Source organism: Gallinula chloropus (assembly GCF_964237585.1).
Source record: "Gallinula chloropus genome assembly, chromosome: 3".
Classification (NCBI taxonomy): Eukaryota; Metazoa; Chordata; class Aves; order Gruiformes; family Rallidae; genus Gallinula; species Gallinula chloropus.
Window position 1 is genome coordinate 13,164,562 of NC_140087.1, and position 12,991 is coordinate 13,177,552.

General features: G+C 41.4%; 1 protein-coding gene across 1 annotated transcript in view; it reads left to right on the forward strand.

The window, feature by feature from the left end:
* POPDC1 (popeye domain cAMP effector 1) overlaps positions 1-11,620 on the forward strand; it is a 29,284-nt gene extending 17,664 nt beyond the window's left edge. The window contains exons 6-8 of the mRNA XM_084261834.1: positions 1,225-1,392; positions 3,254-3,395; positions 11,336-11,620. Coding sequence (XP_084117960.1) covers positions 1,225-1,392; positions 3,254-3,395; positions 11,336-11,460 — 435 coding nt within the window. The 3' untranslated portion in view covers positions 11,461-11,620. The remainder of the gene's footprint in view (positions 1-1,224; positions 1,393-3,253; positions 3,396-11,335) is intronic.
* The last annotated feature ends 1,371 nt before the right edge of the window (positions 11,621-12,991 follow it).

Below are 12,991 nucleotides of genomic sequence, written 5' to 3' on the forward strand. Positions count from 1 at the left end.
TAGGAGTGACCATTTCTGGCTGAGGGGATGCCTCAGCCACATGGCAGGGGATACCCTGGCAGAAGGGGAGGGAGGCAGAGCAACGTAGGCACTAACATCAGCCACTGATTCATATTTTCCAGTTGATCACTAAGCTTAACGCCAAGGAGAGAGGGTTGTCCAGATGTATTCACTGTGCAGCAGCGAGGTGTCCTGTCCTGTGTCACGGCTGTCCTTGTGGCACAGCCTGTTTCTCTCGGATAGAGATCGGTCCCTTGTCAGGGAAGAGGCTCGTGCCTCAACTCCTGCAGGCTTTAAAAGTGACTGTAATCCGGTGGGGTGTGCGTCCTCCACTCAACGAGTTCTGCTTGCTGCTGCCATATCCACGCTCTCAGCGTTGCCGCTGCTGGAGGACACAGATTCAATCTTAAGGACCCCATCTGCTGGCAACGCCAGCGAATTCCTTCTCTGCCCCGGTGTTTGTATCACATAAATCCACGTGAAAATCCACGGATGTGCAGCAGTTTCCCGTTATTCCTGGGGCTGGTAGTAACAGAAAATACCTGATTTAATCGAGGATGGCTGCCTTTCCTTTGCGAAATGCGCTCCTGGGTATCGCGGAGCGGTGCAGGCTTCGGTGTGCTGGCACCAGGGGATGAACCTGGCAGCTCCTCCGTTACTGTCCAGAGCTGAATTACCAGTAGAGGAGCAAAGAGAGCCTTGACTCCGCTCCTGGAAGGTGGTACCTGTGGGATAGGCAGGGCTGACAGTGAAGAGAGGAAGGTAAAACTTCAAAGCAAAAACATAATCACTAAAACCTCTTTGACTGGGACCTTCGGACTGTACCAGTTGTTCCTGTTTACAACAACATAAAACAAAACCAACATGTTGTCCTACTGGGATGTGAGTAGTGTCATTACTAGTGTAGGACTGACCTTATGTGTAAAGCTCCTCTAATGTAAATTCTTTCACAGTTTGGGAGCATAGGAGAGACTTTCCCCTGTTATGTCCCCCCAGACATGTGCTTACCAGTTAAAAATGTGATGCTAATAAATATCTGAAATGTTTTATGTTTGTAAGTGTCATGTTCTAAAGGATACAAAACTCCTTTTTTTTTTTACAGCTTTAAGAGTTATTTTAACTGGAGGCATAAATCAAACAGTATCTCTTACTTTAAAGCACGTTTAAATTGCTAATTTAAAAGCACTTTTAAAATGTGCTGATTCTGAGCGTGTATTTTCTCAGGTCACCATTATCGCAGATGACAACTGCAAGTTCCTGTGCTGGTCCAGAGAAAGGCTGACTTACTTTCTGGAATCTGAGCCGTTTCTTTATGAGATCTTTAAGTATCTTATTGGCAAGGATATTACCAATAAACTCTACTCATTGAATGACCCAACCTTAAATGACAAGGTAAGCGGCCGAAGTTGCATTTGGGAGTTTTCCTCCTGCACACAAATGGATTGTTACTTCAGTTTTAAATCCTCTTAAAGCACCTCTTTTTTTCAATCTGCTGCTGTCAGCTGCCAAATTAACATGTGTTGACTTTTTAGTGCCAAAATCTGAGTCAGTGCATCATTTCTGTCAGAAGCAATATTGGTTAAGGTTAGTACAGTAATGTGAAAGAAAGACAAGTAACTGAGACTAGGAACTGATGGGCTAGCACAAATGTTTCCAGCCAGCTAGTGAACACAATGGCTGGTAGCTAAAAAGGTGCTTTTCCCTGGATTTACTTTCTCACTAACAAATGGGTGCCTTTGTACAAAGAAGCTTTGGGGGAGTTTTCCTTAAAGAATTTACTTGTGGGGTCAAACAGCTGGGGAATACTGATTGGCAAGACAAATCATTTCAATATTTTTGAGATGTGCAAATACCAAAAAAAAAATGTAGTAATGTTATATTGATACAGTGTGGTTAGTGGAAGGAAGCATGAAATGCATACAAAAACATATAAATACTTATATTCAGTGGCATGGATATAATCTATCCTTATTTGCATGTAGAGGGAGTGTGGTTTAGGTGTCATGGTAAGTGGACTGGGTGTAGTCATGTATATATCAATTACCTTATTTTCTTTCATTTTGTTTCATTACTTATGTGGCTTTTCAAGATTTGGATAATAACATGACTGCCGGTGTCTGGGACTTTTTTGTTATTATTTATGTAGTGGCTGTAGTGTTCTCATATACAACTTAAGAACTTCACCATCATTTATAAAAAGCTTTATAAATTTATAATACAGCATTTTTGTATTCTGCCTGTATTTGTTTAACTCACACTAACTTGGAGCAAAACTCCTCATCAGATTGCCCATAGATCCCTTACATATAGCTTAAATAGTTGCTTCTGCAAAGTTGTGAATTTACTGGAAAATGATCCAAAAGAAATGACTTCTACTCTACAACAGAACTTCAACAGGTTGAACTTGTCAGGCCTTTATGGCTCATCAGACATTTTAAACTTTCTGTAGAAAGATGAAAGAAATAATTGCTGGAGAGACCATGAAATGGAGGATTACACTGTCTTGCAATCAGATCGTAGAAACTATTTCACATCACTCATCTCTTTAATGCACTAAGATAAAAGTTATGTAGTAGGAATGTACCATCTATAAAACTAATTTCATAAAATGTGTGGTTAAAGCTGCTTTATATATATATAATGTATGTATAACAGAATTACAAGGGAATGTGTTGTAATAAAACCCACATCATCACAGTAATTTCTGGAGTATAGCATCTGAAAGGAACATGTAGTGACATGCCTTCTGAGTGTGCTGAGGATTGTGTTTGGACTGCCTCTCCTGGGGGTCTGCAGCTCACTCTCCTTTGCACCTTTTTTCTTTTCTCTACATTTTTTCCTTTTTCTCTTTTCCATTTTCCTTTTTCTCTCTCTTTTTTTTTTTTTAATCTATTTTCTGTGCCCTGTTTTAGTTTCCTCTTTTTCCCTTCTTTTCTTCCTTCTCTCGTTTTCTTCTGTTTGTTTTTTTCCCCCCACATGTGGATGACACCCTTAGGATCTCATGCCTGGTATACTATAATCTACAGCACACTTGTGCAGCTGACTTCTGGCACCATAGAGCTTTCATACCAATATAAATACTTCGGGAAATAGAAGTATAATGAAGCAGTCATGATAATTTTGCAATTGGTTGTTTTCAAGTGAAAGGTCCTTATCGTGCCTTCGAAGTATTAAAAAAAAAAGAGGAGATGATACTTTTTATTATTAAAAAGTATAAAATAAAAATGGAAAATAACTATTTCTCTTTTTCTAGGCTTCAAAAAAGATTGATAGACAGCCTAGCCTCTGCTCACAGCTGTCTGTGATGCAGATGAGAAACAGTATGGCCAGTACCAGTGACAGTGAGGATGGCTTGCAGATGTTTCTTCGTGGGACTTCCTCTGCATCCTCTCTTCGTGAGTGCTTCAAATAGTTCATGCCAGTTTTGATCACAGCTTGGTTGAGCATTAGAGATAATTGCAGAACTCCTGTTGCCTTCTAGAGGGAGCAGGCTGTAGCTTCTTGGATGCTGCTGTACATCTGCTAAGTCGAGAGACCAATGTGTAGGGAAGCCATAAGATGCTGAAGGCTTTGTATGCTAACTGGAGCTACCTCATGTACATACTGGCAAAAAACCAGCACATTATTGTAATAATTTTTTGGCATGATGTCAGTGTGTAGACATAATATGGAATATTTATACCAGTGAGGCAAAACTGTGAATATGCTGTGCCTGTCATGGTAATATCTCCTCTGGTCTGTGACTGGTGCCTGTAGAAATTTAAAAACCCAAACAAAGCTTCTTCCCTCAGCAACTTGATGCTCTGTATTTCCTCCTGAGAGTTTTTATTGACAGGGTCTGGAGAAATGGCGTGTACAATGACTATTTTGATGCCCCCTGGAAAAGCTCTAAATACCCTGTCAGGGTCTCCTCCCCTATGTGTTGTACAGCAAGAACAATAGTGAACAGATGAAGTGAGGGAAGAAACCAAGTGTGACCTTTTTGCTTCTACTCTTGGAATTTATTCCTTTGTAGAAACCTAAACAATTCTATTGTTGTTCTTTACTTTTAATTTTTCTGAATCCCAACTTGAACAGTAGCCTGAACTCTGAATTCAGGTTTTGAACAAAAAAAAACCCAGAAGATGCTCAGTTTTTCTCATTTGGCATAGGTTGTTAGCTTATCAGAATTTAAAAGGATCATACAGAATTATTTATTTTGATTTGGGAAATACTACTCTTAAGTAATTAGAATTCAGATATATGAGGGGGGGAGAAAATCACTGCCAATTATTTATTATGGTTAAATTGTCTGCGAAGAAGAGAAAGTATTTTGAAGTATTTCACTTTCTTGTTTAATTATCAATTTTCCATTCTGTTCCTCACAGTTCTGATCCAGGAACTCCTTCAGGCTTGGAGAGTCTATCTGTTTTCACTCCTTTACATTGGTATAGTCTGCATGCCCAGGCAGATGGAAGCAAAAGCCCTGCTAGTGTTTCACGCTACTAGAACATCTGGGGCGACAGCTGGGATGTAGTTTGATGAAAATTCCAGTGGTGTTTTCTTTATTTCTTCTCAGTTCCCTGAAAGGACATTTAGAATCACAGAACAGTTGGGGTTGGAAGGAACCCCTGGAGATAGTCTTGTCCAAGTCAGTGTTGAAAGCGGGGTTGTCTAGAACAGGTTGCTCAGGGCCCTGTCCAGTCAAGCTGTGAATATGTCCAAGGTAAAAGATTTCACAGCCTCTATGGGCAACTTGTTCCAGGACCTTATCACCCTCACAGTGAAAAAAAGATCTCCCTTATTGCAACTCATGACTGTTGTCCTTTGTTCTTTAGTGCATGCCTCCGAGAAGAGTCTGGCTCTGTCTTCTGTATACCCTTTCATTAGGTAGCCGAAGACAACAGTAGGATCCCCTGAGAACCTTCTGTTCGTAAGGCTGAACTCACCCAGTTCTTGCAGCCTCTCCGTGTACGTCATGTGCTCCAGCCTCTGACCATCTTGGTTGCTCTCCACTGCACTTGCTCCCGTATGTCCATGTCTTTCTTGTATGGGGAAGCCCAAAACTGGACTTAGCACTCCAGAACCTGTCTCACGAGTCCCAAATAGAAGGGGTTAATCTTTCATTGACCTGCTGCCTGTGCTCTTGCTAATACAGCCCAGTATATGCTGCTTATATGACCCAAAATATCAATGGCCACCTTCACTGCTGAGGCACTCTGCGTTCCATGCATTTTGTGTCCACCAGGACCCCCGGGTCTGTTTCTGCAAAGCTGCTTTCCAGCCAAATGATGCCCAGGCTGCACTGCTATGTAGGCTTGTCATGTCCCAGATGCAGGAATTTGCCTTTGAACTTCACGTGGTTTCTGTCAGTTCTTTTCTTCAGCCTCTGAAGGCCCAATCTGGCTAGTCACTCTACCTTCTCGCTTGTCAAGTTTCCCTGTCTGCTTGGCTGCTGTCTATGAACGTGGCAGGAGGGCATTCCATCCTGTCACCCAGGTCATGAATACAGTGAACATTAGAGGCCTCCATATTGGCCCTCAAGGGATGCTGCTGGTAACCAATGGCCAGCTGGGTTTTATACCGTTGTTCACCACCCTGTGAACTCAGCAACTGAATAAATTTTTTACCCAAGCAGCAGTCCATGTATCCAGCCTGTTTGTCACCTATTTAGCTAGAAGAATTCTGTGGAAGGTCATGCTACAGTCCAGGTAAACAACATCCACTGTACTCCATTCATCTGCAGAGCCCGTCATCTCACCACGGAATGTGGTGGCACAATCAGGTCACACTGGTCAGGCACAGTCTGCTAATGGTACATTAATGCTGACTGTTCACAGTCACCTTGCTGTCCTTTGTGTGCTTGGACATGTCTCCCAGGAAGACAGGCTCCATAATTTTCCCAGGGAATGAAGTTAAGCTGATAGGCCAATAGTTCCCCTGGGTGGTCCTCCTTGCCCTTCTTGAAAAGGCATGATATTGGCCTTTTTCACTTCCAAAACTGCCATGAGAGGGGGTCTTGCAATTGCATTACTCTTGAATGCCACCTATATTTGTTCAGAGTATTGGGTTTGTCCTGTTGACTTAAGCAGTTCCTGACTCAGTCTGGCTTTTCTGTAAATCAAGTATTGCTCTCCCAGTCTCTACCAGTAGATCTGGAGACCTGTGAGGTCTTAAGACAAAGCTGAAAAGTGAAAAATGAAGCAAAAAAGGTGCTTAATATCTCAGCCTTTTTCACATCCCCAATTCCTGTGCCCCACTGAGCCACAGCCTCTCAGTTTCTCTGGTCTTTTGTTGCTGGTGGATTTGTAGAAGCCCTCCTTGTTGCCCTTCACTAGATCTGGGTCCAACTGAGCTTTGGCTTTGTGAAATCTATCCCTGCACGCTTGGGCCATGTTCCTGTATTCCCCAAGCAACTTATCCCTGCTTTTACTTTGTGTGTATGTGTTTGAGCTCTGTTAGGACTTTCTGTTGATCTATGCCAGCCTCCTACCACGCTTGCTCAACTTTCTGCACACTGGAATGGACTGTCCTTGTCTTTTGAGGAAGGTATCCTTGAAGATCAATCATCTGTCCTGCGGTCCCTTTGCCCTTGCAGGCCATGTCTTGTGGGTTTCTGACAAATAGATCTCTGAGCAAGACACAGTCCCCTGTCCTCAGGTCCAGGGTTGTAACTCTATTTGTCTTGCACGCTTCTCAGTATCTTAAACTCCACCAGCTCCTGGACACTGCAGCCAAAGTCGCCATCAGCCTTCAGCTCCCTGACGATAAATTCTTCCTTGTTCATCAGTGACAGGTCCAGCAGAGCACCTCTCCTAGTTGGCTCGTCGACCACTTGTGTGAGGAAATTGTCTGCTACGGTCCCCAGAAATCTCCTAGACTGCTTGCTCCCAGCTCTGTTGCCTTTCCACCAGACACTGGGGTGGTTAAAGTTCCCCACGAGTACCAAGGCCTGCGATCATGAGGCTTCATCCGGTTGTGTAAAGAAGGCTTCCATCTACTTGCTCTTCTTGATCAGGCAGCCTGTAGCAGATACCTGCCACGAAGTCTCACGTGTTGGTCTGTTCTCTGATCTTTCCTCATAAACTCTCAACTGGCTTTTCACCTGTTCCACGGCAAAGCTCCATGAAATTGAAGCCACTCCTTTGCCTAGAGAGCCCCTGGATAAATTTGCAGTCAGAAGCCTGAAATAAACTGTAAAAAAATGTGTTTGTGCAGTTAGATAGAACTAAAATTCTCTTTCAAGCTTAGCAGCAAACCGCTTGCACCAGTACTTCAGCTTTGAGAGAAAGTAATCTAGATGCATGACATGTTCAGCTGTAATTACATTCATTCCTAAGATGCCTAGCACGTGATTGATAAATATGTTTTTCTCTGTTAAATATGTTTTTCTCTATTGGTTTGTGTACCTTATTTTCTGGTGTATGGGGTGTACTTCCCACAAAAAAGGGGTTTAAATGTCTTCTGTTCTGAAATTGGCCATTCCAGCAGCAATGGTGTAGTCTAACTGCCACTCCCACCATCCCTCTGGCAACAGTAGTGTGGCAGCAGCCTCCTGAGTCCAACACTTCCCTGCCTTTTGGGGAGGCAGAGGGGTTAACCTTATGACAGCAAGTCGTACTCCTTGGGAAGGGCTGTAACTTATTTCTGCTTTGCATTTTGATTGTTGTGAAATTGCTGACTTCTCTAATGGGTTGGTAAAAATTCTCCATCAAAGGTTATTTATCTCACTTGAACTGTCATGCCTCAGCCTTTCTTCTTGCTGAGATGGCTTCTTAGTTATCCCTGGGCACTGGCATTGCCAGTGAGAGGTTTGCTGCCAAGATGAGCTCTGCTTAAAGATTTGTACTCTGTGGATTGTGGCCATGCACACGTTTTTTTTCTCAGGTAAAATACAGGGGGAAAATAAACAAAAAAGCTGCCACTTACCTTACTGCTGTTGTGTTTTCAAACACCTTCTCCTGGGTGCTCTCAGTGAAGCAGTCAGTCTTTCTTTTTTTGTCTTTCTTTTTCTCATTTTTTGGTCTGTTTTTTAAGATTTGGAATGAGGAACCTGTTGAGGCTTACTGCCCCAGTTCCCCTGGATCCTCCTGCAATCATACATTTTTTAATTTAAAAACAAACAAAACCCCCAACAACCAGAGCATTTAATGTGGAACATATGGAAATGACAAACTCTTTTTCCTTTTTAATTAGAAGAAGAAATGAATAAGAGAAGCTAAAGTGTACAGGAGCTCTACAGGACTACTGTTGATATTGTTGAGTGGACAAAAACTTTCCATTACAAATGTGAAAGTTGCCTACTATAATACAAATAAGTTTAATTTTCCTAATTTCCGTGCTCTTAAAAATGAGCATTTGTATTTCTTTATAAGCCAAACTTTTAAAATTATGCTTCTTTCTGTGCTACAAACAGTAAGCTTTGACTCGTTTTCTGAAGAATTTGGTATAAAGCTTTTTTTCAAAGTGTTTAGTAGTGAAACAGTAAAAATTACTAATTAGTAGGTTCTAAACTATGGTTATTAACAAAACTGTGTTTTTAATTGACTAAGGAACCCAACTAACTGTTTGCTTTTATATTAAGGAAATAACCAACAAGAGTTCTATAATGCTTACGGAGTGAGTCGTTTGCAGCATGATGTTTTCTGTTGATAACATCACATTAACTCAGCAAGCATCCTCAAAAAGGTATTAAAGTGGGATTTGTTTGTCACGGGATACTTGTGCTTGACATCCATGATCCATCTGTATGTAATTTATTAATAAATTAAATTGCTGTATCTTCTTTTTTTTTCCAAAATTAAACAGAAACAGTTCAGCCCGACTATGTGGGTGGCTTCACCTGACTTTCAGTCTTTTAAAAAACCTTTAAGTATTAGTTTCTGTTTGGTAATTCTATTGCTTGATAGTCATCATTCATATACTTATTAGTGATGCAGTCTGTTTTTCTAGGCTGCTTGGTTTAGATCACTCAAGTTTGCTGGTTGATGAATCTGCAAATTTCCAAGTTAGAATAGAATAGAATAGAATAGAATAGAATAGAATAGAATAGAATAGAATAGAATAGAATAGAATAGAATAGAATAGAATAGAATAGAATAGAATAGAATAGAATAGAATAGAATAGAATAGAATAGAATAGAATAGAATAGAATAGAATAGAATAGAATAGAATAGAATAGAATAGAATAGAATAGAATAGAATAGAATAGAATGGTCTGGGTTGGAAGGGACCCCAAGGATCATAGAGCTCCAACCCCCCTGCCACAGGCAGGGACACCAACCTCCAGGCCTGAATCTACACAAGGTTGTCCAGGGTCCCATCCAACCTGGCCTTGAACACCTCCAGGGACAGGGAATCTACTACTTCTCTGGGCAGCCTGTTCCAGCACCTCACCTGGTTAAGCGGGAGCATGGAGAGGCTTTGTTTTGGTAGTGCTTTCCTTGGTATTATGTGTGCTCCCTGTGTTATACCCAGCTTGTGGGCAAAGGCATGGCTGAGTTTCAAGGGGAAATGCCACTTCGATAAGTACTTGGGCTTCGGTCTTCAAGAGGGAGTGACAGAGTAGTGTATGGAGGGGCTGTGTTCCAGGTCTGACTTGGCCTCTTGAAAAACTGTCCAACGCTGGGAAAACAAGGTTTATGTGTCTGGAGAAAATAAGGGCATGTTGTTCAACCAAGCAGTTAGACCTTTTAAGTCTATTCAACAGGATCCAGCATGGCTTCTTTCTTCTGATCTCTGGAGAGAACTAAGGACTTCTAATCAGAAGAAAAATGCTTTTAACATGGCAGTGAGCTGTACTCATACAAAAATCTAAACTAAGCTGAAAGCGTAATTTGGTGTTTTCAGGCATCCTTTCACCTTCAAGTGTAACTTGTTGGTGTCTCCCAGCAAAGTCAATTTCGCATCCAAGTGTACCCACAAACCTTGGATTTAGCTGATTTAAATGATGGAGCCATCTCTTCTTATGGCCTAACCACAAAAACCCATCCATGTGAAAAGTGCTCAGCAATTTTCCAGTATTTAAAAGTCTGTTTGAGAAACCCTATGTCATGGCAGTTAAAGCAGCTTTTGAACATCAAAAGAAAATTCTAATGCATTTTTTAACATTAACGGTTCTAAAAAACTAATTCCAAACAGTGTTTGTGTGAACGTGACTTTAAAATGCAGTAATACAATAACCCGCTGGTCTTGCCTGGAGCTGTATTTTGTTCTCTGTAACACATGCAGTGCAAAGGAGTGCTCCTTCAAAAACAGGCTTCCTTAGCAGAGCAATTCGCTGTATACCTGAAGCTTTTTTTAGGGAGTCCTGCAATAAGAGTATTTTTTGGCTGTTTTCTTCCAAGAATATTTGAATTTTTAGCCAATATGCAGATGATCTGTCAGACAGGACCGCTCCCTCTTGCTCTTTTCTTCTTCAAATGGTATTTCAAAGATTTCCCTAAGCTCTCTAGTAATCATACCCTAGCTGTTTGCAACCTTGTGCCATTGTGGTGGCTTATGTCTGGAAGAGAGTACTCAGAGGTAAAAAAAAAACCTAAAAGTCCAAGTGCAGGTGCAGTTTCAGAGTGAGCAACAGCAAATAAACCTGTCTGGCTGATGCCAGAGGAGTTCACCCTCATGCTGAAAATGTAGCTACAGTAAAGGCAGCTCACAGCAGTAACTTGCACAAAAGCTCCATTTGATGTCTTGCCAGCAATAGCTGAGGGGTGTGCTCCACTCTGGAAGGCTCTACGAGGCAATCAAAACATTGTCTTGAAGGAATGAAATCACTGTCAATCAAAAGTTACGTGGCCTTCACCTGTTCATCTTGTTTCCTCTATGGTTGATTGTTGGGAGTGCAGTATTTCTGCATAGGCCTTGCATTATGGTGTTTTTAAGGCAGTTAGGGCTGCAAACACGTACCTGCCTGAGGTTTACCCTCTACACTGAGGATTTTTTCCACAGCCAAGGCAAGTGTGTGTGCAAATGGACGTACCTTAGGTCAGCTGTGCATGTCCTTGTTCATGGAGCACTATTTGGTGAGTGTAAGGGTGAGAAAATGATTGCAGGGGACAGAGCATTGGGCACCTCACACAGTCAGGGATTACACGGAATTTGGAGATGATGCTGTGCCTATGGCCAGCCGCAGGGTTTGAAGCTGGGAAGTGTTGCTGGTTCATAGCATCATGATTGTCCCACGTCTAGAATTTCCTGATGCCTGTGGCCAAATAACAAGGAAACCTTTCCTTGTAAAATCCTCTTGTCAGGGAGCCAGGACAGGATCACCACATAGCGTATGCTTTGTCACAAATAGGTGTACGTAGCAGGTATGTGGTGTTAAATTAATTGGTAATCTCTCTGTAACTGTGGCAGGCCCAGGCCGGACGTCTCCCTACTTGAGAACTTCAGCAAAAATGAAGCCAATAGAAGAAAGTGTTGAAGATGACGTCTTTGAAGCACCATCTGCTGATAAGCTTGACCTCCAGCAGCTGCCTTAAGCAGATGCGTGTGATCAGGTGTATCAGAGCTTGCACAGAGATCCAGTGCAAGAGGAAGAAGCTTCAATTTGGGATGAATCCGAAAGCGAAAACCACCACTCCATGTTTGAATTTACCACAGCGTATGTCAGTGGCTTCTAGATGGAAATGTCACACTTTCTTTTACTTCTAAATAAAATTTAAAAAAAAAAAAAGCAAAACCAAACTTGTATGGGTTTTATTTTGGGGGTTTTGGCCATGGGTGATTTGCTTTATTTCTTTTGCCATCATAAATTTAGTGTTAGGTAATTGACTAGCCTGAAATTTCTAAAGACTTACTTGCTGGAGAATATCCTAGAAGTCAGTATCTTAGTATCTTTTAATGGAAGTTTTTGAAACTGTTTTCAAAACTGCATTGCTGCTGCCTACCATCCTTGCTGTGAGTCTCATGTGAAACAGAACACGTGCTCTTCTGCACCTTCCAGTAGATATTTGCCTATTAACTAATTCTTGCATTTCCCAACCTGACTGCTCAACTCTATAGTTGTAAAGAATTACTTCAGTTTGCACTTTTCTTGGCCAAATATTTAAATTTAATGCTACCTTTCCAACTGTAACTTTTTCTTCTTAGGTAACTGTCTTTACGCTGCAGTCTATGCTTTTCCTTAGTCTTATCCGTGGACTGATTGAGCTGCTCTGGATTAACCTTCTCACACAGCAACATGTGAGGTACAAATGACTCTTGATGTAGGAAATTCAGTTCTGGGTACAGTAAATCAGTCTTACAACAGCTGTTCTTCTGTGCTATATGATTCTTGAAATTTGTTATGGAACAAGTGGTGTATTTTAACTGAACAGAGAATAGATAACATTCCCTTTATTGAACTGCACACACCTCTGCTATATACAATAATAGAAGTTTGGTGTAAACTCTCAAGCAGCCAGAGGTGCCAAGAGTTTGGGTTTTTCTGGTTTGTGTCATTCTGTTTTGTATCTAAAATTTACCCTGACTTATTCAAGGATGTTCTGAGTTGTGTCATCCACTTACTGCCTCCACAAAAGCTCATGCAAGATCAAAATGAGCAGTTAAACAAGTGGTAGTTTGACCTGTGTTGTCAGGGTTCCTGTTTCTGTGAATTTCAATCTCATGTCTGGTATATTACATCAGTATGTCTTCTGGTTCAGTGTTTGTCTTATTAAAAATGTCATGCTGAAGTGGTAGGTGCTTGGTTCTATAAACAGATGTAAAATATCTTACACGCAAAAGGTAGCGCATTGGCTTCTGGTAGAGTTGATGTAGTTTATCATCTAAATCTGTTTTAATATTATGAAAGTCTTCCTGAGCAGAAAATAGGAAAGAAAATAGAAAAGTCGTCTTGCAGCTGTTGTGACTTAAGCACAAGTGTTAGTTGGAACAGCTTTCAAAACCACCGCTTTGATCAACCAGAATGAGAGATAGGATTGGTTGCAAGTCTACCAGGGTCCAACTGTGATTCAGCAGCTAAAGCATAAATGCATATTTAAAGTCATACCACATTTTTAGTAGCTGACT